At 30.4% G+C, this 24,347-nt stretch overlaps 6 protein-coding genes across 13 annotated transcripts; 4 read left to right on the forward strand and 2 right to left on the reverse strand.

Moving 5' to 3' along the window:
- Positions 1 to 429: 429 nt before the first annotated feature.
- Nup50 (nuclear pore complex protein Nup50) lies at positions 430 to 3,497 on the forward strand. 4 transcript variants are annotated; one of them, XM_083087505.1, is made up of 5 exons: positions 430 to 538; positions 1,072 to 1,242; positions 1,313 to 2,295; positions 2,367 to 2,516; positions 2,636 to 3,497. In XM_083087505.1, exons 2-5 carry the CDS (start codon positions 1,087 to 1,089, stop codon positions 2,940 to 2,942), a joined length of 1,596 nt encoding a protein of 531 aa, XP_082943631.1. In that variant the 5' UTR covers positions 430 to 538; positions 1,072 to 1,086; the 3' UTR covers positions 2,943 to 3,497. The 4 variants fall into 4 exon arrangements, with proteins under 4 accessions (XP_082943631.1, XP_082943637.1, XP_082943640.1 ...); XM_083087511.1 differs by lacking the exon at positions 430 to 538 and adding an exon at positions 547 to 695; XM_083087514.1 differs by lacking the exon at positions 430 to 538 and having other exon boundaries at positions 1,103 to 1,242; positions 1,327 to 2,295.
- Positions 3,498 to 4,847: 1,350 nt separating this feature from the next.
- LOC145964581 (protein lin-9 homolog) lies at positions 4,848 to 8,779 on the reverse strand. Of its 2 annotated transcripts, none has more exons than XM_083087532.1 (7): positions 8,701 to 8,779; positions 7,416 to 7,767; positions 7,023 to 7,322; positions 6,469 to 6,886; positions 6,017 to 6,363; positions 5,691 to 5,937; positions 4,848 to 5,602 (listed from the first exon to the last, which is right to left on the reverse strand). In XM_083087532.1, the coding sequence occupies exons 1-7, from the start codon at positions 8,717 to 8,719 to the stop codon at positions 5,411 to 5,413; spliced, it is 1,875 nt and encodes a 624-aa protein (XP_082943658.1). In that variant the 5' UTR covers positions 8,720 to 8,779; the 3' UTR covers positions 4,848 to 5,410. The 2 variants fall into 2 exon arrangements, with proteins under 2 accessions (XP_082943658.1, XP_082943665.1); XM_083087539.1 differs by lacking the exon at positions 8,701 to 8,779 and adding an exon at positions 8,283 to 8,659 and having other exon boundaries at positions 4,849 to 5,602.
- Positions 8,492 to 12,552, forward strand: LOC145964593 (uncharacterized). Of its 2 annotated transcripts, XM_083087559.1 has the most exons (10): positions 8,492 to 9,001; positions 9,711 to 9,806; positions 10,195 to 10,433; positions 10,719 to 10,822; positions 11,057 to 11,215; positions 11,317 to 11,384; positions 11,470 to 11,655; positions 11,728 to 11,861; positions 12,028 to 12,132; positions 12,324 to 12,552. In XM_083087559.1, exons 3-10 carry the CDS (start codon positions 10,283 to 10,285, stop codon positions 12,467 to 12,469), a joined length of 1,053 nt encoding a protein of 350 aa, XP_082943685.1. In that variant the 5' UTR covers positions 8,492 to 9,001; positions 9,711 to 9,806; positions 10,195 to 10,282; the 3' UTR covers positions 12,470 to 12,552. The 2 variants fall into 2 exon arrangements, with proteins under 2 accessions (XP_082943685.1, XP_082943678.1); XM_083087552.1 differs by lacking the exon at positions 8,492 to 9,001 and having other exon boundaries at positions 9,587 to 9,806.
- A 336-nt stretch (positions 12,553 to 12,888) lies between these two features.
- Positions 12,889 to 14,328, forward strand: Rtv (QVR superfamily protein rtv). The gene is made up of 3 exons (XM_083087588.1): positions 12,889 to 13,150; positions 13,582 to 13,749; positions 14,000 to 14,328. The coding sequence occupies exons 1-3, from the start codon at positions 13,081 to 13,083 to the stop codon at positions 14,200 to 14,202; spliced, it is 441 nt and encodes a 146-aa protein (XP_082943714.1). The 5' UTR covers positions 12,889 to 13,080; the 3' UTR covers positions 14,203 to 14,328.
- A 194-nt stretch (positions 14,329 to 14,522) lies between these two features.
- On the reverse strand, positions 14,523 to 19,136 carry LOC145964604 (uncharacterized). Of its 2 annotated transcripts, none has more exons than XM_083087566.1 (5): positions 18,936 to 19,136; positions 15,841 to 15,958; positions 15,694 to 15,768; positions 15,315 to 15,488; positions 14,523 to 15,021 (listed from the first exon to the last, which is right to left on the reverse strand). In XM_083087566.1, the coding sequence occupies exons 1-5, from the start codon at positions 18,942 to 18,944 to the stop codon at positions 14,810 to 14,812; spliced, it is 588 nt and encodes a 195-aa protein (XP_082943692.1). In that variant the 5' UTR covers positions 18,945 to 19,136; the 3' UTR covers positions 14,523 to 14,809. The 2 variants fall into 2 exon arrangements, with proteins under 2 accessions (XP_082943692.1, XP_082943701.1); XM_083087575.1 differs by lacking the exon at positions 18,936 to 19,136 and adding an exon at positions 16,086 to 16,107.
- Positions 19,137 to 19,916: 780 nt separating this feature from the next.
- Positions 19,917 to 24,195, forward strand: LOC145964620 (uncharacterized). 2 transcript variants are annotated; one of them, XM_083087596.1, is made up of 9 exons: positions 19,917 to 20,020; positions 20,526 to 20,632; positions 20,733 to 20,910; positions 21,057 to 21,433; positions 21,560 to 21,829; positions 21,931 to 22,122; positions 22,269 to 22,460; positions 22,552 to 22,662; positions 22,743 to 24,195. In XM_083087596.1, the coding sequence occupies exons 2-9, from the start codon at positions 20,549 to 20,551 to the stop codon at positions 22,839 to 22,841; spliced, it is 1,503 nt and encodes a 500-aa protein (XP_082943722.1). In that variant the 5' UTR covers positions 19,917 to 20,020; positions 20,526 to 20,548; the 3' UTR covers positions 22,842 to 24,195. The 2 variants fall into 2 exon arrangements, with proteins under 2 accessions (XP_082943722.1, XP_082943729.1); XM_083087603.1 differs by lacking the exon at positions 19,917 to 20,020 and adding an exon at positions 20,029 to 20,143.
- The last annotated feature ends 152 nt before the right edge of the window (positions 24,196 to 24,347 follow it).

The raw sequence follows: 24,347 nt of genomic DNA on the forward strand, positions 1-24,347 counted from the left end.
TATTACAAGAAATATGGCTGCCTTTTATGTTTTGATTGTAACTTGAGCTGATTGCTTGTCCAAAAGTTTTCTATCAATTAGCCATCAGCTTAATTATCAAAATATCAATTGTCACCATGAAATAACATAAAATCTTGCCAAGAGCTTTATTATAAACCGGTATTTATGTATATTTAATTCTTTAAAATTATCTCAAGTAGTATACTCCAGTATATTCTTCAAATATTAAGCCAATCACAGAGCGTATTACATCTCAAGAAAATCTTGAATTAAGAACAGACTATGAATACTGGCCGTAGGGTGTCTACATACGTCATACATATGATATCCTCTGCCGGACGTGCTGATTGGCTGTCATTGCAAGAAACTTTCAGAACCCTAGAAATTCTCTATCCGATAGCCAATCGGTATGTCAGACAAACTCGACAAGTGTAATAGCATCTTGATTATAGCAAGCACTGCTCCATTCTATTGCCGTGCGCAGGACATCGAGTGAAAACGTTTGTCCCGGCAAACGTTTCAATTTCTCCAATTTTAGGTAAGTGCAATAAAAATCAATATCGCCATTTTCCGTAATCGCAAAGTTATGTAGTGACCCGTACGTATCGTTTGCGATCTTTGTACGATTGCTGAGGCAATAAAATTGTTTGCGTTCTTGCTCCGAGACGCCCGCCAAGAAAGCTTCAGCTGACGAGGTGTGTATCGTGCAAAAAAATTTACCGGGTGGTAATATCACTACATTGCTGTGACATAACCTAATTTTGCAAAGAGAAAAATGATGAAAATGACCTATAAATATTAAGTTTTTCTTTTACTCCAGTTTTACAAGAAATAAAAATTTATAATTGATAATAATTCTGAAAAAGACTCGTTTAAGATGTTACTCTTAAGTGTCTAATATACAGTAGGATAGTGCAATTTTATGTGTATATCTTCTGCCTTTGGCCAAAAATGTTGAATATAATATTATTGTCCATATAAAATTTAATTATATTATGAAACGTTAAAATTTCTTTTGTTTATACAAGTAACAATGTACTTTATTGTAATGCAATTTCTTTTCTCATATAGAAAACACTGACAAAAATGGCAAGTAAACGGGCTGCAACAACAGAATTGAATCATGATAACTGGAATGAAGAGAATGAACCAGAAGATGCTGGTACATTTGCGAAAGCAACAAGTGAAACACTCGAAAAGAGAATTATAAAGACAGCAAGACGTAATCTTCCACCGAGGGATGTAAGTATATGTTTCAACTATTTTGTATCGATTATATTTCTTTATTACTATTCTGTTTAACCTATTTTAGGGCGCTATGAAAAGCGCATTTGGAACATTTACAGGTTTCAAAACTACTCCAGCAACCAGTTCGTCTCCATTTGGTTTTCTAGCTAATATAAGTGTTACTTCTACTATGACTACTTCTGCTGCATCAACAACTACTGTAAACACAAGCAGTAGAAATATCGCAAGCAATGGTTCTAAAATTCCCGAAAACGATGCGAAAACGAATAAAATGGAAGACACAATTAAAGCACAAACACTGTCGAGTACCAGCTCGAGCAAAACAATTTTGACTAAGCAAAATGAAAAGACAAAGCGCCGTTCGTCAGATTATTATGCAAAGTTAAAGGGTTTGAACGAGAGCGTCGCTACATGGATAAAAACTCATGTAGATGCAAATCCATTTTGTATATTAACACCTATATTTAAGGATTACGAGAAATATTTGAAGGAGATTACATCGAAAGAAGAGAGCATTAAAATACAAGCACCGCATACTCCGCAACATGTAACACAGGCTGCAGAAAAGGATCAAAAGGATACAAATGACCAAAAGGATACAAGTGCAGAAAAAAAGCTTGAAACTTCCTCATTTGGTACCTCAAATGCAAATACAAAATCTGCTTCAACTACAGTAACAGAATGGAAGCCTGAAAAGTCGATATTTTCCAATATTGCTGCAAATACAAAATCGATATTTGGTAACACAGAACAGAAAACGGAAAGTCCAAAATCTGTATTCGGTAATGCAGATGTAACTTCTGATAAAAGTAGATCTATTTTTGGAAACATAGAGTCGAATGTTGGTAAGAATATATTTGGTAATGCAAATGTGGAAAGTAATCCCTTTTTGCACAAATCCTCTGCCGTTACGGACGGAGGCAAGGCGGATGAAGAGGATGCAACATCCAATACAAAGTCTGTTGCACCTACTTTTCCAATTTCCACTTTTAGTTTTGGACAAAGTTCTACTACCAACAATGTTACTGCTGGGTTTAGCTTTGGAAGGTAATTTGTTCATTAATTTGCTTATAACTTTTTTATCCGAGATGTAAACGTATTTTTTAATGATTTTACAGTGCAAAGCCATTTTCGTTTGCCCCTCAGGCAGTGAAACCACAAGAATCGGAGGATAATACAGATAATGAAAATAAAGATGAAGAAGCTGAAGAACCACCAAAACCAGATTTTAAACCGATAACCGAAGAAGGTGCTGTTTATGAACAACGGTATGTCAATTTTTACATTGTAATCAGTTGTTAACATCATATAGTTTTAAAAATAGGATTATATAGTCTTTTTTTATTGTAATAAATTAATTAATGATCCAATGCTATCTTTTTTATAGATGTAAAGTCTATATAAAGAAAAATGATAACTATAGTGAAAGAGGTGTTGGGACGTTATATTTGAAACCAACACCGAATGGAAAGACGCAATTGATAGTACGTGCCGACACTGCTTTGGGTAACTTATTACTCAATACTTTATTGACTCAAAGTATTCCCATCAAACGTATGAACAAGAACACAATAATGTTAGTTTGTCTACCGATGCCAGACTCTTCACCACCACCAGTCGCAATGTTATTAAGAGTAAAAACTAGTGAGGTCGGAGATGAACTATTTGAAACATTGAATAAACATAAAAAATAGAAAATTAAATAAATAAATAATTGTGGATCGAAAAAATGTTTTTTTGACATCATGCTAACAATGAATTATCCTAATTCATACATAACAGAAAATTTGTTTATTAATCAATAAGATTTGTCCATCAGCTTTGTTCATCATTCCATAAAATAAAATTTGTAAATGTAAATTGTGCATAAGAAAAATAATACTTGAACATGATAATCGCCAAATTGCAAGTAAACAAAGAGATTTTATGGTAAAAAAATGATATATTGTTTCCAATTCTGTCTTACAGATATTGTAAAAAAATGTAATTAACATATATATCTTCTTAATAGACTCTGTATCTAATAAGAGATATAATTTAATTATTTCTGAAAGAATGTCTCTATACTTAAGTACTATTTGGAATGATTGTTGCTAATATAATGTAATAATACATTGAACATATATGTACATAGTAGAAACACAAGTATATATTGCAAAATAGGTAATTTACGCATGTAATGGCTATTGAAATATTCTGTACTGTTAATTATATAAGGAAAAATATAGATTACATGGAATTACCTGATATTTATTGCAACATTTTTTTATGAAATAAAATCCTTATTTCAAATAAGAAAATTCTGACATTATTTTATGCTAATATATCATGTAATAAACAAAATTTATATAATTACATCAAGTAGAGATTGCATAGTAAAAGGATAATGAATGTTGGTTTGATTACAGGGTAACAAAAAAATACTGATTTAAAATTATAAATTATCAATCTTTCATATTTTGTCATTATTTATACATTTATTATATGTGCTTGATAAAATTATTTCTATCCCAAAATTTGATCTCTTTCAAAAGTATATTTTCTTTGGATTATACACGACTATTATATATAAATATACAAGGAATATATTAAACAATGTCCTTTTTTTCATAATACATGCAAAAAATAATATCGTCACGAACGATTTTTAGGTAAAAATTGATTAAAAAACATCTAATATTTGTGATATATAATTAACTTTCTTATAATTAGCTGAAGCCTTTAAATTACGTCCGCATCTCCGAAATATATACGCGAATTTCTTTAATGTTACTGTCTGTATCTGTACCATTATACAGGGTGACCCATTTTAACTTAGGCAGCCAAATAACTCGAAAAATAAGCAAGATAGAGAAAAATGTTTTAGACAAAAGTTGTATGGTTTCGAGGGGGCCATAAGATGGTATCATTGGTTTGACCTTGAAGAGTCATTTGAAGGTCACGTGAAGGTCACTTCAATTTTTTTAAATGGAATACCCTATATATTTTTGTACATTCTTGTAGCTTATTTCGAGAGCTTTCCAAAACACTATAATTAAGTACCTTTCCGTTAAGTACTTTTTGAGTTATGATGCTTGAAATAATTTCTTAATTTTACATAAACCGTAAAATATCTTGTAAAATATTCATTTTTCGATTATCTTACCTTAATACTTTTATGTACAAAATAATGAGAGGAATCAATTGGTGTAAAGAAAACACATAGTTGTTTTTAAGAAAAAATATGGAATTGTTAATTGCAAATTACATATTTTTTCTTCGAAACAACTATGTGTTTTCTTTACACCAATTGATTCCTCTCATTATTTTGTACATAAAACTATTAAGGTAAGGTAATCGAAAAATGAATATTTTACAAGATATTTTACGGTTTATGTAAAATTAAGAAATTATTTCAAGCCTCATAACTCAAAAAGTACTTAACGAAAATGTACTTAATTATAGTGTTTTGGAAAGCTCTCGAGATGAGCTACAAGAATGTACAAAAATATATAGGATGTTCCATTTAAAAAAATTGAAGTGACCTTCACGTGACCTTCAAATGACTCTTCAAGGTCAAACCAATGATACCATCTTATGGCCCCCTCGAAACCATACAACTTTTGTCTAAAACATTTTTCTCTATCTTGCTTATTTTTCGAGTTATTTGGCTGCCTAAGTTAAAATGGGTCACCCTGTATATAAAAGCATGGGAAGCTTCTCAAATTTCAAAGAATTTAATTTTTACTACTTGCTTATATGTACACATGTTGCATTCAATTTAATAATGTGTTGCTGCTTTATATCTAGAATAGAATTATACATACAGTATGTAAAAATCTGAAACATGAACATTCTTAGATCCTTAATATGTTCAATAATATTCAACGATATACAAATTTTTGTCTAATATAAGTATTTCAATGTGTTATGAAATTAAAAAGAGAATAGATACATTCTGTATATACAAAACTAATATAATTGCTTAGATCCTATATGTTGTGTAGACATGTAATTTACATAACAATATATTATTAATATAATCTATACAAGAAAATAATTAGTTTATTTTTTTATAAAAAATTATGGTGCCGTGTATTTGTCTATAGTGTTTGTCAATTGTACTATTATATGCTTCATGAGAATGTTATATGATGTAATATATGTATAAACGGTTATTTTTTCAAGTTTTTTGAGACATAAATGGTGTTAGAGCACCCATCTGTGTTAGACCTAGTTGAATGTGCTGCATATGAATTTCTACACAATTTTGAAATACTTGTTGATTCTGTGGACTGAGTTTTGATCTAATCTGCTCCATAGTACCTTGCAACACTTTGAGCTCATATGCATTTCGATCGGAATCTGATAAGCTCTGTGTTATGCAAAAATATAAGAAAAAATATCTTTAGTATCAAACGAAAATATGAAACAAATTTATTTAAAATACCAATTTATTTTACCTTTACTTGTAACATCAATGCAGTCAAATCCGTTACCAATTGAGTCATCTTTCCTGGTGCTTTATCATTTATCATATTATTTCTAGCGACCATATCTGCCGCTTCTTGCTTACATTTCTCTCGAAGATGCGATGGAGCTAACATCGCTGCCACGCTAGGTTCGGGCGCCATTTCTTGACATAATTCTTGAATATCGTTCAAAAAATCTTGTAGAGCTCCATTCATTCTTTCTAATTCGACGACAATTCTAGAAATGACAGTACAGTATAACAAAGATGTGATTTATCATAAGTCTTGTATGCATATGACTAGTCCATATATCATACCCTGCATATCTTCTTTCAAAATCGGGAGGTAATGATTCTCCGAAAGAACGTCTCTTTTCAGCTTCCCCATTCATTTCTTTCAATTTCTTAATTTTCATCTTTTTATTTGCGAGTATCTTATTCACTTTTACCATAAGTTCGAGTAACTTCAATGGGTAACCGTTCATTGTACCACCAATATGCGGTTTCTTCGGTATAGACACAGATGCATTGGATATCAAAGGATCGTTAGTTAATCGCGGGGATAGCTTCATTGCGTACGGTGGTGAAGGTACGTATTGTAAAGGCCGCGGTCTAAATTTCTGAGCGAACGATGCAACGCTGATCGTTTCCGGTGGTTCGTTCGACTAGTATATTTTAAATAAAATACATATTAATATAAATATGTCTATATATGCATATCAAACGAATTCAATATACATTTTTCTGAAAAAAGAGAACAAGAGACGTACCAAAACTTCATAATCCGGAACACTATGTGTTCCTAATCCAGCTCTCTCGAACGTGATTCTATAAGTATTATTGCTAGTATCGACAGCGTCGATGCTTCCAGTGAACAAGCCATCTTGAGGTTTTCTCAATCTTGCTGTTACTTTTGTACCAATTACTAATTGTAATGGTATTTCAGGTGGCAAATCCTTGAAGCTATTTATGTCTGCCGTTTTTCTCTGCTGCAACATCCGTATTTTCTGCCGTTTTCTCTCCAGTTCTCGTCTCTCCTCCTCAAAGAATGATTGTGAGCATCTTCGTGGTTTGCCCATCATTCTTCTAATCTTGCACCATTCTACCCGTGTAAGTTTGCGAGTTTTCAATTGTGGAAATGATTCCTTCAGGCATATCATGAAGTCATTATCGCCCTCGAATAAAATTCTGTAAAAAAATATTGTTATATAGTAACACTTTCTGCTCATATTTTCACAAGAGAGATTGTTAATATTTTTATTCTAATATATCTTACATTTTTATTCTAATATATCTTACATTTTGTTATTATTTTTATACATACTTATCAATATTGCTGTAAAACCACTCGTAACAGACCCATTTATGCGCTTTTGGCAGCTTTAATAAATTTCTCAGTCTCATACCAATTTTCTGTCCTATTTTTCGATCTGGTGATGTAGGTTGTAACTTATCAGGTCCCTTTTCTTGCTTGATAGGAGTACTTATGGGAGTTGATGGTTGTGAAGTACTTGTATTTTTCTTTGGTTCATTCAACATCTTGGTGTGTTTTTTCAATGGTGATGGACGCAACATCTTTTTAGGAGATTGTTTTGTTTCTGCATTCAGCGGATCCTTTTTGATCCTAAGAATATGATTATATACATTTTGTACATTTAACTAATATTTATTCAACTACCATTAATCATATTTTTAAATTACAAAAAAGACAATTTACCTATGATGTGGATGATTTATTAAGACATCATCATAAAATAACTTGTTTTTTTTCCTAATTCTTGCAGGCATTCCTCTGCGATTTAACACTTGTACTGGCTGTGTCGGAGGATTCGGTTTGGCAGGTGGTTGAGTGCCTACTCTTTGCAGACCAAGAGCTGCTGGTCCAAGTTCTGGTATTGGTTCAGGTTCTTCAGTATCCATTTGTTGATCCGTTGAATTTGTTGATCCATGATTTGAAATATGCTGCTCATCCATGTCCATTGTATCATCATCAATTACTTCTGTTTTAATTTCATCAACTGCTGGATATCCACCATTTTTTATGGATAGTAATGTTTCTGCAGATTCATCTAAACAAATTTATTTCAAATTTATATATGTATATATGTATTTATATATGTATATATATATGTGTGTGTATATGGTTGAATAAAATTTTTTAAAAATTAAAATATATGTATATATAACACAGCCATCTCTATAAATAAAATTATTAATGCTAGAATAAAAATTATTGCAATAATTAAACATAATGGAAACTTTAGCAATAGTATATATAAAAGTTTATATAGTTATGCAAGAAAGAATAAAGTTAAAAAATTAAAAAAAAAATTATATCTCTATACACACTTGAGAGAACATTAAGCCTGAATATATATCAGGCATTAAATTTCTAACATTTGTTATAAATTTAAAAAGAAAGGACCAACTCTTCTCTTTCTTCTCTTTTCTAATTCAATTATAGGAAACAGAAAGACATTACTATTGGACCATCGTAAAGCGCGATATAATTTGGCCTGAAGATGAATTTAAAAAAACGTTATATATTATATCGATGAAAGATTGGCCAGAATATCGACCGTACCAAGTATTCGTATGGCGTAAAGACTAACATAACCAAACACTCGTGTTTGGTAAACAGTCTACGCGAATGACGATCGAGCGGATCGTCGAGCTTGTATCGCGAGAACGTCGTAAATCGGCTCGTCAAGACGTGAAACGCGGACGGCTCGCCATCCGATACGATACGACGTATCGTCGACGTTAGAGAATCACGGTCGTCCCGCTTGAATCGTGTGTTGGACATTTTTGAAATTTTAAACCCGACACGCTCCCGATCGCCGTTCGAACGGCGATTACGATTCGTCGCGGCCACGTGCGCTGGCGTGCGATCTGTCAAATCGATGAAGCGTGAACGCGGATTCCGCCGGGCCCGGTCCTCGACGGCCACCGTGGCCACGCGTCGCGTTAATTTCATCGAAAATAACAGAAAGTTTACTCACTTTCAATCATGTCCGCCATGTTGACATCAGTGATGCATCATGGGTACGCGCTTCCGAGGCTCAAGGTCCGCCATCTCGCGTGGTTAAATCCGGTTGGTCCACCATCGCGGGATCGCGTACCGAAATTTACTCCTCGAAGCGGAGTAGCGTCCCATCGACCAATCGGGACGAAGACATTTTTGTGTCCTCTGTCGCGATTGGTCGGTCGAACGTCACTCGAGTCCAAGGAGTAAATTTTGGAACGTTACCCGGAAGTCACGCTCCGTTCGTCGCGTTAATTTTCTTGGAGCGCCAAGTGCTGGTAAGAATACCGAAATTGTTTATGTATAAAGCAATAGTTGATTAAATAGGACAATAGGCTGTTATTTCATCGGCGAAAAGAGATTTAATTATTCACAATACTTAATAATTTATGCATTCATTTAATAATTTATAATTCGCAAATTAATGACGATATAGTAAATAATCAATGAGTTTTTATATTTATTTTATTACACGGCAGATGCTCATAATTAATGAAAAACACAATATTTTAATTAATTTCTTTCTCTTTTTCAATATAAATAACTTTATGCTTACGACATTGGTTCGGTTAACATCATTAAATTTTAAATTTGTCATGATCTATTTTCTTCTTGATTTAAAATATGTTTAGATAAGAGAGAAAGAGCTTATACTTAAGTTGGGATAAATTATGTACACTATTCTCTCTGATAATAAATCTTCCGAGAAAAATTTTATCAATCGGAAACGCTTGAAAAAGTTTTGAATCGATAAAATTTTACTCGGAGAAGACATTTTGACCTTGATATGCATATTTTAATATGTATATATTTTCTCGATTATCTAACTTCAAGCGATATTATATACTACTCATTTTCTCTGTTTATCTTGATTTTAATCGATCTAGGTGTAATGATGTATCTCATCTGGTTTATAATAGCATGTTTGACGTATAAAAACTGTTTTGCTATTGATCGCACGCTTGTTAATGTTAATAAGTATTGCAGAGATAAAGACAGATTAATTACATCCGAGGAGAACGATGAATATTTACTTGTCAGTGCCGAGAATCATACGACTATTATATTAGCATGTCGTTATTGGTAAGAAAATCATACGAAAATACTCAATTGTAAAAATAAGATAGTACGCGTATTATATATGAATGAATTTGTGCAAACGAATGTGTCTCAAATTGTTTATCAAATTAAAATCAAAATTAAATTAAAAATAATTAAATGTCTTTTCTTCAATTAATCATTAGTTTCAATTAATCATTAATCATAATGAATAGTGTGTCTCAAATTGTTTATCAAATTAAAATCAATCAAATTGTAAATCAAATTAAAAATGATCAAATGTCTTTTCTTCAATTAATCATTATTTAATTATTGATGTCTTAAACACAAAAATACACATATATGAGAAATATTTATATTTTTTGAATCGATTTATTTCTCGGTAAATTGTTGGGAATCCAAACTTTCACAGAAGCAACGATCACGAGGAATCCCAACCGAAAATTTGGTACTACCAAGATCGATATCGGGAAAGTCCGGAGAAAGAAGTCGAGTTGGGAATGGATAATAATGTTTCATACAGTAGAATCTACACGACACCGGATCTTTCTCTGGTCATTAAAAGTTTTTCAGTTGCCGATGCTGGTATTTACCGATGCCATGGTGAAGAGGGACAAGAAAGAGAAAACAAATATAATTATAGGATTGAACGTAAATATATGAATAATATAGCATAATAATTAATGTAACATTTAATTACAATATATGATATTTTTTTATATTGAATATCCTTCATTTTTAACTATATATCTTTTTAAATGTCAAATTATCAAATTGGAAAAATTGTTAGTCAATTTATTGTACGATATAAAACAAGAACAGCTCAATTTATATTTTTAATAATATTTATTAATTGTGTTTAATATACATAGCTTTTTTAGGATACTTATCGTTTATCCTGAATATATTGAATCTAATATTGTCAATTTTTAATAGCAATTCTCAAAGATATTGGTGGCGAGTTTGTAGAAGAAGGAAACATAACTGAATGGGAAAAATATCGTGAAACATACTTGTGGCCTGTCACTACAAGATTTGCGGTAAATTAATCAATTTAACTGCTTGAATTATTTAGTCGCTTTAATTAAACGAAATAAATAAATAGATTATATCGTTTCTGTTCTCTCTTTCTATTATATTTAAACGAAAAATGGAATACAAAGTCATGCTATTTAAATTACATAAATTACATGTGATATGTGAGATAATTACATTGTTGAGATTAGTAATTTTCTAAAAGAAAATTTTAAAGAAAGAAAAATCTCTTGGGCCAGATCTCAAATATGATGGATTTAATTGACATCCGTGAGGAAGGAGTTACTCTTCAAGTAATATCCGAATGGGGTCCGTGGAGTCCGTGCAAGCAATGTATAGATAATCGTGGTATTAAAACTAGTAGGGGTTACTGCAGATTAAAGCGCAGTATAAATTCAGTGAGTATTACTTATATTTTTTCTCTTATTGTAGGCTATCTGGTCTATAATATAGAACTATATTTTTATTATTGTTTTATTAATACTTATTATTATTTTAGACTATGATAGAGAGAAACGACTCGGCTATTGTACACTTCTTTCGAGAATCTCCAATACTTCCTTGCAAGTAAATATCTATAGCATTTTAATTTTGGCGTTTTTTGATTAATAACATATGATGAATTTATTATAGATTTACTGTGCGTTCTTAGATCTATTTTGCTTCAAAATGAATTTCCCACCATCAGTCGTATCCTGCGATATCTGCCAGAATTTATTTTAAAAGAACCTTGCAAGAAATGTCCACTTGTAAAGAAAAGAAAGAAAAGTGAAAAGTTTCGATACGCCAAACGATACGTTCTTGCCGAAGGCGCGCATCTCGCCGTAGTTTGTCCAGAGTAATAAAATCATTTTGCGTATGTATTGTATTTTATATAAAATTTGACAATGAGAAAGTATTTTATATGTAGATCAAGCACAACATCGCAAGTAGTTTGGAAAAAGGACAAACTAACTTTAAAGAAAGGAACAGGACAGTCGTTTCGTAAAAGCGATACAGAGATTCGAGTGATGGTAGACACTTTCTCAACACTTTACTTAATAGGTAACATAATATTATATATAGTAGCTATTTTAAAAATTAAAAAAAATAAAATAAAAAGAATAAAATAAAATTACAATCTTAAATGCATTTATTTGATAAGTTTTTATTTAAAAGTATAATGTAAAATTTAATATTTTTTATATTTTATAATACATTTTATCGATAGATGTATCCAAAGAAGAGCAAGGTAACTATACTTGTTATGTGGATAACATTAATATGATGCGTTTAAAAGTCATCGTTGTATCTAAAACTCGGCTTTTGACGCAAGGTTAGCAACACGAAAATTATAGTAAAATATAATGAATGAATAAGATTACAAACACAATTATAAAAATAATAGTCACAATTAAAGTTTTATTATTAACTGATTAAGTTATTAATAATATCTTTACATATATATAATAACAAATCTTATAAATCTATATTATATTTATACTGTTACATATTGTTTTTGGATAGCTTTTTTCCGGCATTTGGGTTACTTGGGAGTTATAATCTTCTTGACTTCAATTTGCTATTGCGCGGGTATAGTAATAACTTGCCGACAGAGAGATAAATTTCAATCTTTGCCACAAGATGATCCATCAGCAGGGGAAATTAAGTAGTTTGCCGAAATGCAACAACATTTAACAACATTTTGTTGATTTTATAAATAAATATAATAAAATATTATAATAAATACAATAAATTATTAAGTTACATTGAATGAAATTTTTATCTTAGATTGTTAGTTTTCTTTTTCTAATAATCTAATGCACAAAATGTTTAGATTTTTAAATCTAATTTTTATATATGTTTATGAAAATTTATGAAAAACTAAAATTTATCAGAGAAATATCTACAATTAATTAAATTGCTTATTTTTCACTTAACAATATAAATTACATAAATATGTCACTTTTATTATGCATCTAATGTTTTTGTTAGTAAATATTTTAACATTGTATGATAGATCAATTATCGATTGAGTATAATCTTCATGGCTATCTCTTTTGTGTTCTTTCGATCCGATTTTTCTTGGCATATGATGACCTTAAAGTAAAGTGAAAGGGGGACTTGGTACGAGACAGCTACGTGTTCGTCTCCAGATAGTTCGGTTTAGTTCCAAAATGGCTATGTTTTATCGTAGCTCCCGGCTTCTTATTTACGGTGCTTATTGACGAACTAGTATAATTAATTATACAAAAGATTGATTGAAGATTAATGACAAAATAGGATGAAATTTCGAACAAGTGTTCACGCGATCTTCGCAGCTTTCTCCATTATCACGATTCAAGAAAGTGTTGGTGAGTTTTTATCGTAAACGAAAGCGCTTTCTTAATTACATTGTATTCTTAGTCATACATTCTTAGTTCTTTTTTAATAATATGTGAAATTATAAATAAGAGAAAAAATGGAAATATATTTCGTTAATATTTTATTTTTATTAAATCAATAAAAAAATTTTTTTCTTTCTTAATAAGAATATTAATATATCATGTAGATGTTCTTTGATTTCTATGAACAAAATAAGTTGTCTTATTCAAATGTATAAATAATTTTTATTATAAACTATAACTTATATATTATTTGTCTTAATACTTTATGTATAAAAATTATAAGTAGAAAATCCTATATATCAATATATAAATAAATCTTATTGATCAGTGTCATTGTGCTACGTAGTGAAATGGCGATTTTGATAAAAATGACAGTCTCATTCTTGGTGGTTTTCCAGGCATTCTTCGAAGATGCGTAAGCTGTAGATCAAGAGGAGAACTGGGTTCCTGTAAGGATCCTTTTACCATGAATTCTACGCAAATTGCGCTTGAAAAAGGTGTAGAAGCAGTTCCATGTGTTTCTGGATGGTGTGGGAAGATTATTGAGAGTGAAAATTTAAATAATGGTGAGTTATTTTGCTTTTAATATTTTTTTTATATTCAGCAACATATGTATAATTTATACTTTCTAAAATGAAAAATATAATACATTAATTTCTCCGAGATTTCTATTAAATTTTACATTCAAATTTATGTTATTGAAATAAAATTATTAATAATTAAGTAATAAAAGATTTTATAATTTGATTAATAATTTTAATTTTATTGTTTTAAGAAATTCTTTTAAGAAAATTTTGATAAATTTTTACTGCACAGAATATGGTACTGCTACGCAAAGACTGTGCTTCCAACGAGGTCCCGACGATACCGAAGAAAGATGTGCTTATACTGTGTGGAATTACAGAAAAGTTTATATGTGCCTCTGTTATGGAGATCTTTGTAATGGAGTGATGAGAATAAGCGTCATTAACAGGTTTTTAATAACGATAGCTATATGTTTAGTACGATGGTTGGTTTGAGGACATAAATCATTAATCTATTATAAATGAATGATTAAATGAATAATTAAATTTCTTGTGAGTATTTTGTAAAGTATGCAAAAGATTTCACAAAAATCAGCATTTTAGTAGATATGTTATATAGATATGTATATGTAATAAAAAATAATGTGTTTTCTAAAAAACATATCGTATAATAAGCGTCATAGTAAAGTGTATTTTACTGCGCATATATCATTATATTACTACATTTTATTTTATATATTTAGATTTTTATTTTTTTGTTTTAATTTACTAATTAATTTTCTTAATTAATTTCTTCGTAATAACAAAGTGGAAAAAAATTGCCAACGCAATAATATGTGATGAAACACTTCATATATATCATTATCAATTAGGATTTTTAAAGAGTGTTCTAAATATTTCATCTTTGTTTCCTTTTTCTTGAGCAATTAATTTTTGACTTTTAATATATTGTATTTTGTTTCAGTATGTCACTAAATATGATGCATTTTTTATTTATAAAAATATCATATATTGCAAATTAAACTTATGCATAATTTCTCAGAGCACAGAAATATTTCTATTGAGTATAAATAACTTTTTTCAATCGAATCATTCTCTTAGCTTATTTGCTTCTCGACACATGTCTGTGAAATGGGGATCTCGGATTTAAACTGCCTAGATTTTGTCCGTGCAAACCATTTAGCCTCCTTTCTTCCTGATTTCGCAGCAGTGCTTTTGCATGCGGATAATCATCGAAGAAAAGCTCACCTAGTCCATAGAGGTATTTAACTGCCATCATTGCTTCACGGCCGGTTAATAAATATGGATCTCGTCCTGTGCAATCAAAACAAACTAAAATTAAAGACGTATATATAGTATTAAACAAAGCGTTATTATTACTTAAATAAAGAAACTATGTGTAATTAATCTTTTTCTAATCACTTTTTTCCAATATATATTGAAATCAATTAATTTTGTCTAGAGTGTAAAAGTATAATTGAAAGTACGTAATTAAAAGCAAATATATATAAGTAGATTTTATCAGCCGATACGTAATTAAAAGAAAGTACGTAATTAAAAGCAAATATATAAATGGATTTTAATTGCTAGCGGAAAGGTACTTTTACCATCCAATTTGTAGAAATTAGGAAGACCACGTTGCATCTCGTGCCAGCTGTATCCGAGATCATTGATGTCAATCGGTGGCAGAAAGACACCGACCGGCCACAAGGATTCAGCATTTTCAGTACTCGATATCTGCTGTAAGTGACTTTGTCGTAGATTCGTTCTATAATTATAATCTGTAAAAATATAGTATATCGCAAATATAAATAATTTTTATTCACACTGAAAATATCGAGAAATATATTTATATAGACTATACTATTTATACTATTAATTAATTATATTATTAATTTATATTATTAATTAATTTAAAATTAAAATTTAAAATAATTAAAATAGTTAAAATAATTGCACAAATACATATAAGAATAAAATAGTTACCGAGATCCTTAGAACGCTTCGCCGAGTTTCTTCGACCGATCGAGATGAATGATTTTTGAGCCAATGTTCGATCTCCTGAAGAGGAATGCGAACGAGTTAAAATAAATTAATGCAATATAAAGCATTATTGCGCAATTGGTACCTAACCGTCTGTTGTGATGCTGTGCTCGTGTACATTGGAAGGCGATACGAATTTCACATGCACATTGGCGAGCGGCAGAGAACTGACCGTCGATGTTGCGAATAGTAGTAATATCATCGTTATCTGAAATTAAAATAGCGAGTTATTTTGTAATTAGGGATTGGTAAGGTATATTAACGAATTGTTCATGAATCATAACAAATGAAAAAAGCGGTTCAGTTATTTAAGAGAATACATTTCTCTCAATTACTTTGGAAAATCGCTATTTTTCTTCTCGGTAAAAATTTCATATTTTTGCTGAAAATAATATCTCTGTAAAGTAGAATTAAGAGAGATAAGATCTTGCCAAATATTTTGATTCGTCTTTGATCAGAGCATGTTACAAAACGTGTTACATATATCCATTTGATTAAAATATCTATACCGTATATCTATACCATATCAATTACGTTATCTGAAACTTGATACGTTGTGAACAGTATTCATAGATTTTTTTATAAGAATTAGATTATATATACATATTTCAATTTCAAGATATTATTTGTATATTGTACGTTTAATATTTTTGTAAATTCGTTATCTATGTATTAAGAATTATGCTATTCTTTATGAGAAAGCCCGAGGCACTTCTATATATATATATATAAGTGCCTCGGGCTTTCTCGTAAAGAATATATATATATATATGCATTGACGACAGATAAATTTCTTTTTTGATGAATCATTCGATGATGCAATAAATAACCGTAAAAAATACATAATGTACAAATATGTCAAGGCGAGCAAGTTTCTAAAATTTATTCTAGACGTTCACAGAATTTATAATTGCTTTCGTGGGAGGAAAAATTACATAATTGTCTGTGAAAGTAATTTGTAAGATCAATCTTAGAAAGAGCTATATTAGTCGTGAGAGAATTTTGTAAATCATTATTAATATATAAAACATGTATAAATATTAGATAAACATAATTAATTGATATAATGTATATAAAAAAGTCATTACATCGATATGTGAAATAATCGATTCAGAAAGTTTATGTTTTGCGTGGACCGAACATTTTTTAACAACTATTGTATGCTATTGAAATTTTATGCGCAATAATCATTTTTAGATCATTTATCAATATTTGATTTCGTTAGTTTTTTATTATTTCTTCAAAATATAAAAAGCAGTTGCATTATAATTACAAAGTTATATTATTATATAACATTATTACATAATTACAAAGTTGCATTATAATTACATTATAATTACAAAGTTTAATTATCATGTATATATTTTATCTATATCTATTATTATTTAATGGATATGTAATTTTTATCATAAGAAGTATCAATGGATCCTTTATTATCTATGTATATAAAAAAGTAATATTTATTAATTTCATAATTATCTCTTTTTATAGGTTCTTCATATATGGAGTCTCAAGATTTTACTAATATTAACTTGATGTAATGTTGGAATGCGTTTACATCATTTCGATGACCTGCTTGCGAAACATTGCCCTCCCCTGCAAGTATATACCAAAGACGATTTTCCCACAAGGATTACCAGCAATATTTGCGCTTTGAAAGGCAATACATTTTTAGCGACTACGTAGAGAAAGAAAAAGAGAAGGAGAGAGAGAGAGTAGTAACATTATATCTCTGCAGTTCATCATTGTGTACTATTACACCATCACTAAGCGCACCTACGCCTAGACAAAACGCGTGCACGCGTGTATGCGTGCGAGCGAGTCCACGAAGAGGCTCATTCTCTTACAGAAACATACACGTGCGCTCGGCAATGCGTGTCAAGCTACCCTTTCGTTTTCCTTTCCGTTCACCTTCACCTGGGAATATACTCTCTTGCTATTGAATCCCGCATTTGAAATTCAACGTTGCAGAAGTTTGGTATGCATAAGTAATTTTTTATGCTAATAAATAATTGTTAATGAGAAACCCCTGACAATGAGATTCACGATCAAAAAGATTCAATTTCGGAAGAACGTAGATCTTTTTTATGAGATGGAAAATTCAATTATTACAATAGTGAATATAGAGATAACGTTATACAAAAATAAATAAATAAATTCGTAAAATAAGAAGAAACATTGACACATGTACGTAGGTGAAAAAGAAGGATACATGCTGCTATATTTAAAGTATTTGATTCTATTCTCGTAAGATGCATTAAATATATCTTTGGTTGAATATATATCCGATTGAATAAGAATAAGTCACATGAGACAATTACATTAATACATGCACGCATGTTTTATTGTCTCATTTTTTGTCTTTTTAATCATGAAATGGTAAAATAATAATATATTCTATGGAAAAAATAAACTCACAGATAAATTAATTCGTTATATGACTAATTATTGGATTGCAATTATAGTAAAAAAGTGAAAGAATAAATTAATTTGTTATAATAAAATTTTCTTTTTCAAATTAAAAAAGTTAAAATCAAAATAGACAAATTAGCTTTTCAATTTCCTTTATAAATTATATATCATTGTAAGTATACTTTTGCTTTTCGTTTTCTCTTTCTCCATCTATTTATAATTTTTTAGATGATAATATTGAAAGATTAAAGATTTAGAAAGATTGTTCTAATATCTCTTTTACAAATAAAAATATTAAAGAATATTTTAAACTATTATATTTAAAAGTTAAGAATTTCATTAATTTAGATAACACATATAGGACTGTAAAAATTATTGAAAGTTATTTAAAATTTCCATTTTTTGCAGGTCAAGTCTTCATAGAGTTGAATCAGTGTTGCACTAAACGCTTAAAGATGACTATATTTCTTGTCAAAAATTCCATTATTTTCTAAATATTTAAAGTGTTTCAAAATTGGTTTCACACAGTGTAATTCCCTGTAAAGTTTTCAGCTAATTTATTTTATTTATTCGCAATAATATTGCAAGATGTCATTTTTTTTTCAATTTTAATTGATATCTTGATAATGAAAAATCTTGCGTTAAAGTTACGTTAAAAAAACAAAATAATTAAATTACAGGGAGGAAAAACAATGGATATATTACAACTCGTTAAATGTTTAAAGTATATATGTTGACACTATAAACGTCTTATTAAACTTTATTCCACCCACCGTCATCATTATGCGTTTTTGTGCTCGATCGTTTACAATCACACCAATCGAAAGCTGGACGAAAGGATGGACGATTTCACTGTGCACTCTTGCTCAATCGGAACACACAATCGTCCTAAGGATATTTTCCGCGAACGTGACTTTTAAGATCTATCTAAATTTCGCGAGGCGCCTCATGGATGCGGTCAGGAACTGATCCAGTTTTCGAACGGAGAACGTGGCTGCATGTATGCATGAATTTCAGCATCCCCCTTCTCGCCACACACCACGTATATATACATAATACGTACCCCACCTGCGTAGTTCGACTTTTGCGAAGGTACCCAAGTAATAAAGACTGGCAGAGGATCACGACGAGACTTTCATCTCGACTTGAGATCGCGCGGCGCGCAATCGAATTTAACGCTTGCGAAACTTCTCCGCGAACGCACCACTTTTCTATTTCCTTCACGATGAATCACGCGAGATGAATTCGCGATTAAATATTAGTATAATTTATTATGTCATACAGGTATTATACAAGTCATTGACTATTAATTCATTTGAATATTAATTATTCATTTAAATATTAATTATAAATTCAATTTAGTATAAGACACAAATTCTAAGCTTTATCTACTAATTGCAATTTGATGTTATTAAGATAATTATGAATCATATGGTCATGTAAATACGGAAATATGTCTATATTTTACTTTAATAATCAAAATGTTAGCAGTAGATTTAGAAGCTAAAAAAAATTTGACACTTATAACTCTGTTCTTGTTCTAAAAATAATCGACAGTTAAACGTTTAAAGTTAGACATTAGGAGCTAGAAAGTGCAGTTTTTTATTAATAGTATTTTAGTTTCAAATAAGAGGTAATTTACGGAAAGTTTCTCACAACTTCTTTTCATTCAGTTATTACTTTCTTAAATTGTTCTTGGAAAAGAGCGCAAAAGAACGGGCGTAGAGCTTCGAATGTTTGAACGTCCGAATCAGAAGGCGCGCGTTTCGCGCCGCCGACAAAATGGCCGTCGCCGGAGTTTCCGGTGATCGTCGCGCGCTAGTCGCGAGAGGTGTTTCGCGGGCGGCCGAGTTTATGGGTAATATTTCCCAAGATTCTTTGTGATGTACTGGCGTTACGGGGGGCCGACGAAAATTCAACTCACCGCGAACGAACGGGCGCTTCATTTATGGCCTCATCTTGCGTCATTTCGCGCAGCCACGTGTGTATTTTCGTCTCGTTCATCGCGTCGCGACGTATCGGTTCTTCTTTTTGGAGATGGCGAATCTCGCGGAACGAGACGCGATTCGGTGCATAATTTGGCTTCCGCGGGTTCGTCCGGAGAACACATGCGATGCTGCGTGTTTTGACGTTTCTGCGAAATGTCGGTCGCGCGTAAATATGTCATCGACATATATCGATGACAACTACGTAATTGTCAGGATACTGGTTAATCGCGGATCGGGTATTGCGTGACATTTGCGCGGTAAAAATATATCATGCGATTTAGCGCGTGTTCGAAGGGAGGATAAAGTCGCGAGCAGGATAAAACGGGATGTCTTCTTGTTCGGCATCTGTCAGCGAGAAATGTTGTCTGTTCGCAGCTGTGGCACAGTCGTAGGAGATTATGTCGGCGCAAAGTGCAGATCCTCCAAACTGCATCGCGAGTCAGGAAGAGGAAGAGGAGGAGATGATCTTGGACGAAGCTGAGGTATGCACAGGGAGATAATATCGTGCAACGACCTTATTTGGATCATTGTATACATGTTTTGATATTTTTTAATATATATATATATGTGACTCTTTTTCAGAATAATCCTGTGGATATTTTGGAATGTTTGTCAGTTATGATAAATGAGGGCACTGGGAACGATGCGAGTCAAGTGCAAGAACTTCTGTTGGATGACCAGTTGCTCGGTACAATGGTGACTGCTATTACATTGCCTGATGGAACTCAAGCTTTTGTTACAAATAATCTCAATGACATTGGTTGGTAATAATTTAAATTTATTTTCTGCATGCTATCCAAGATAAGAAAATTATAATTTTTTAAAAAAAGAATTTATGTTTAAAGAAACAATTACTTTTTTAAATATATCTATCTTCTTATATCAAATCATATTATGTATTTATAGATTCAGATTTCAAGACGCAAACATTACAAACAACGCTTGAAAATGGAAATACCATATTACTACGAGATTTGTCAGAATTTGGCGAGGGCAAGGCTCTTCAATTGGAATTAGATCCAGCTACATTTGTACAAGCTGAAGATGCTTCCAATGAAAATGTAGAAAACACATATTCGCAAGTTGAATTTATCAATGGCACAACAACATTTATGGTAGCTAGTCACATGGATCTTGGTGAAAATTTATGGGAAATTCAAGATGGGAAGTTAAAAAAAAAAGATTCCAAGATCTTAGTTAACAAATTGTCTGACACAAAGATTAGATATCCTTGTCCTAGAGAAGGGTGTTCAAAAGTTTACAGCACACCCCATCATCTCAAAGTAATTAATAAAATCAATATTAGTAATGTAGGCAAAATTAAGTGAATTACTATAGAAATATCGATCAGATTGTTTTATATATAATATCTAAATTAGTAATTATAAATTAAATTCTTTTTTTGATAGGTTCATGAGCGTTCGCATACTGGTCAAAGACCATATAGATGTACGCATCCAAAATGTAAGAAAAGCTTTTCAACAGGATACAGTTTGAAAGCACATTTGCGGACACATACAGGCGAAAAACCATATAAGTGCACGAATGGAACGTGTAACAAGAGTTTTAAGACATCAGGCGATTTATTAAAACATGTGAGAACGCACACGGGAGAACGTCCATTCGTATGCCCATTTGATGGTTGCGGCCGATCGTTTACTACAAGTAATATTAGAAAGGTAATATTATAAAACTTGTTGTCAATCGAAATATTTATAAATTTAAATTTATAATTATTTATACGCAATATTTAATGACATAAACGTTACCTGTTTGTCAGGTTCATGTAAGGACGCATACTGGTGAACGACCATATAAATGTACTCAGCCGATGTGCGGTAAGGCGTTTGCCAGTGCGACAAATTACAAGAATCATATACGGATACATTCGGGTGAAAAGCCTTATGTTTGTTCCATAGAAAATTGTGGTAGAAGATTTACTGAATACTCTAGTCTGTATAAACATCACCTTGTAAGTATTCTTAATTATTCTATTATGTAATACTAATAATATATAATAATCTATTATTTATTATTGATATTAAAAAAACAAATATGCATTGGGGTTAAATATATTTATATAAGAAAATTATCTCTAGATATGTTGTATCTTCTTAGGTACATACACCACAACGACCATTTGAATGCACATTGTGCTCTAGAAGATATCGACAAAGTAGCTCGCTAGTATGTCACAAAAGAACAAATCATGCATTGATTGATAGTGACGATAGTGCTGATGTATTTTTGCAAGATTCTCTTGAACTTTCTAGTCAAAATAAAAATAAAAAGAAAATTACAAAAGAAACTGTAAGTATGATGCAAAAATCCATTTATTATTTGTTATTCACGCTGTACAATTATATAGTTGATAATTACAATTGATTTGAATTAAATCTAGCCACTTGGGAAAGATAAACAGATACAGATTTCTAAAATGATTGATGATATAAATGATAAGGAACCACAAATTTTGTTGGTGAGCGATTCTTCGCAAATCGCTACATTACAGGTTTGTAGAAAGTTTAATATTTGCACATAACAGATCTATTCTTAATAAAATATTTCTATATTTCAAAATTTTAAATGCAGAAAATTGGTCTGGATGAAAGTTTTGATGATCCTGGCATTGATACAACTTTTGAAGGATTGAATATAAAGATTGAAGACATAGAATTTGGCTGGAACTAATGCCAGAAGCGGAAAATATGATATATATGTGATTATTTTTTCGACGTATATTATTATATGTGTGAATATCATGAGCATTAAATGTTAACGATTTTGTTAACATTCATGCATATATTTTTTTTAATACCAGAGCAAAATCAAATAAGCAAATACGTGATAATAGCTGCGAGCTCAAATTTTATTTTCTCATACGAGTTTCATGAACTCATCAAACAGAAATATAAGATAGTGTCAAGCATTTCGTAATGAGTGTGATAGTTAATATATTACGGTATAAATTGTTTCAATAGTCATTATAGCCTAAGTAAAGATTGATTTGGCATAATTCAATGTTTAATCAACAAATATGCTAAAAGGGACTTTAGAGAAATATACGTGTGTTATTTTTCATTTATGGATCGAATTTGATGATCTCTCAGCGAAATTATATCAGTTCATACTTTAAACATATGGGTGTAAGCCAGGTAAGATTAAGAAAAGAAGATTAAAGGAAATATATAAAGAAAATTAATATTTACACTGTTGATTATGTTTTTAAAGGCAGTGCCTTATCTGAAAATGCGCGCGAGCGTGAAGCGTATACATATTATATATTATTATATATTACATTTTTTCTATCTATAATTGCCGAATATGTACATGGTATTTTTATAATATTATAAATCTTTTTTTCACACTCATAATTAGACTAGTTGAATTACATTTATATTTTTTATAGATATTTTTAATTAACATTTTAAATCAATATGCCGAGAAATTTAATTTTATTATATTATTATTTTATAAGATAATACAAGAGACATAGAAACTGAAGCAGAGATGTGTGATGACATACTTTATAATAATAAATGAATATAATATTTATATAATGCACAAATATATTTCCTAAAAATATCAAAAATATATGTATTGTATCTCGTATCTAATATATTCATTTTTTTTAAATTAAAAATTAAAAATTGCTTTTTTAATATTTGCAAAATATGTCTGTGTAAAATTTGAAAATGAGTGTAATTGAAATAAAAAGTTCAATGATTTAAACTTTAAGAAAAATATATTTAAGATAAAAATGAAAGTTTTATCTAAATTAAAATTTAGAAGCTGTGTTATCATTTAGATTATTTATATATATATATATATTGCATTCTTTTCAAATAAAATCTTTCCATATATTTTTTCTGATCAAATTCTCATAGCTAAAAAGAGAGACGTTGCGTTTGATCATGCTAATTAAACAGATCATTAACACAGCTAAATCACGAAAGGCAACAGATAATGCAGATGTATTCTCCAACGATCGAAATAGTTGGTTTTGTATCAAAAACAAATTAAAAAAACATCGATTTTTTGTAATCTTTATTTAGTTCTTTCCTATACTGATCCTATATCTATCTCTCGAAAAAGTTTACTAAATTATTTTTTAAATTTATATTAAAGGCATTTTTTTCTATGCTCTATATTTTTATAGCGCCTATATTTTTAGTTCTATATTTTTCTATTCTCTAT

This window comes from Camponotus vicinus, unplaced genomic scaffold (assembly GCF_025532165.1).
Source record: "Camponotus vicinus isolate PSW18456_S1 unplaced genomic scaffold, iyCamVici1.0 SCAF_1, whole genome shotgun sequence".
NCBI classification, from domain to species: domain Eukaryota; kingdom Metazoa; phylum Arthropoda; class Insecta; order Hymenoptera; family Formicidae; genus Camponotus; species Camponotus vicinus.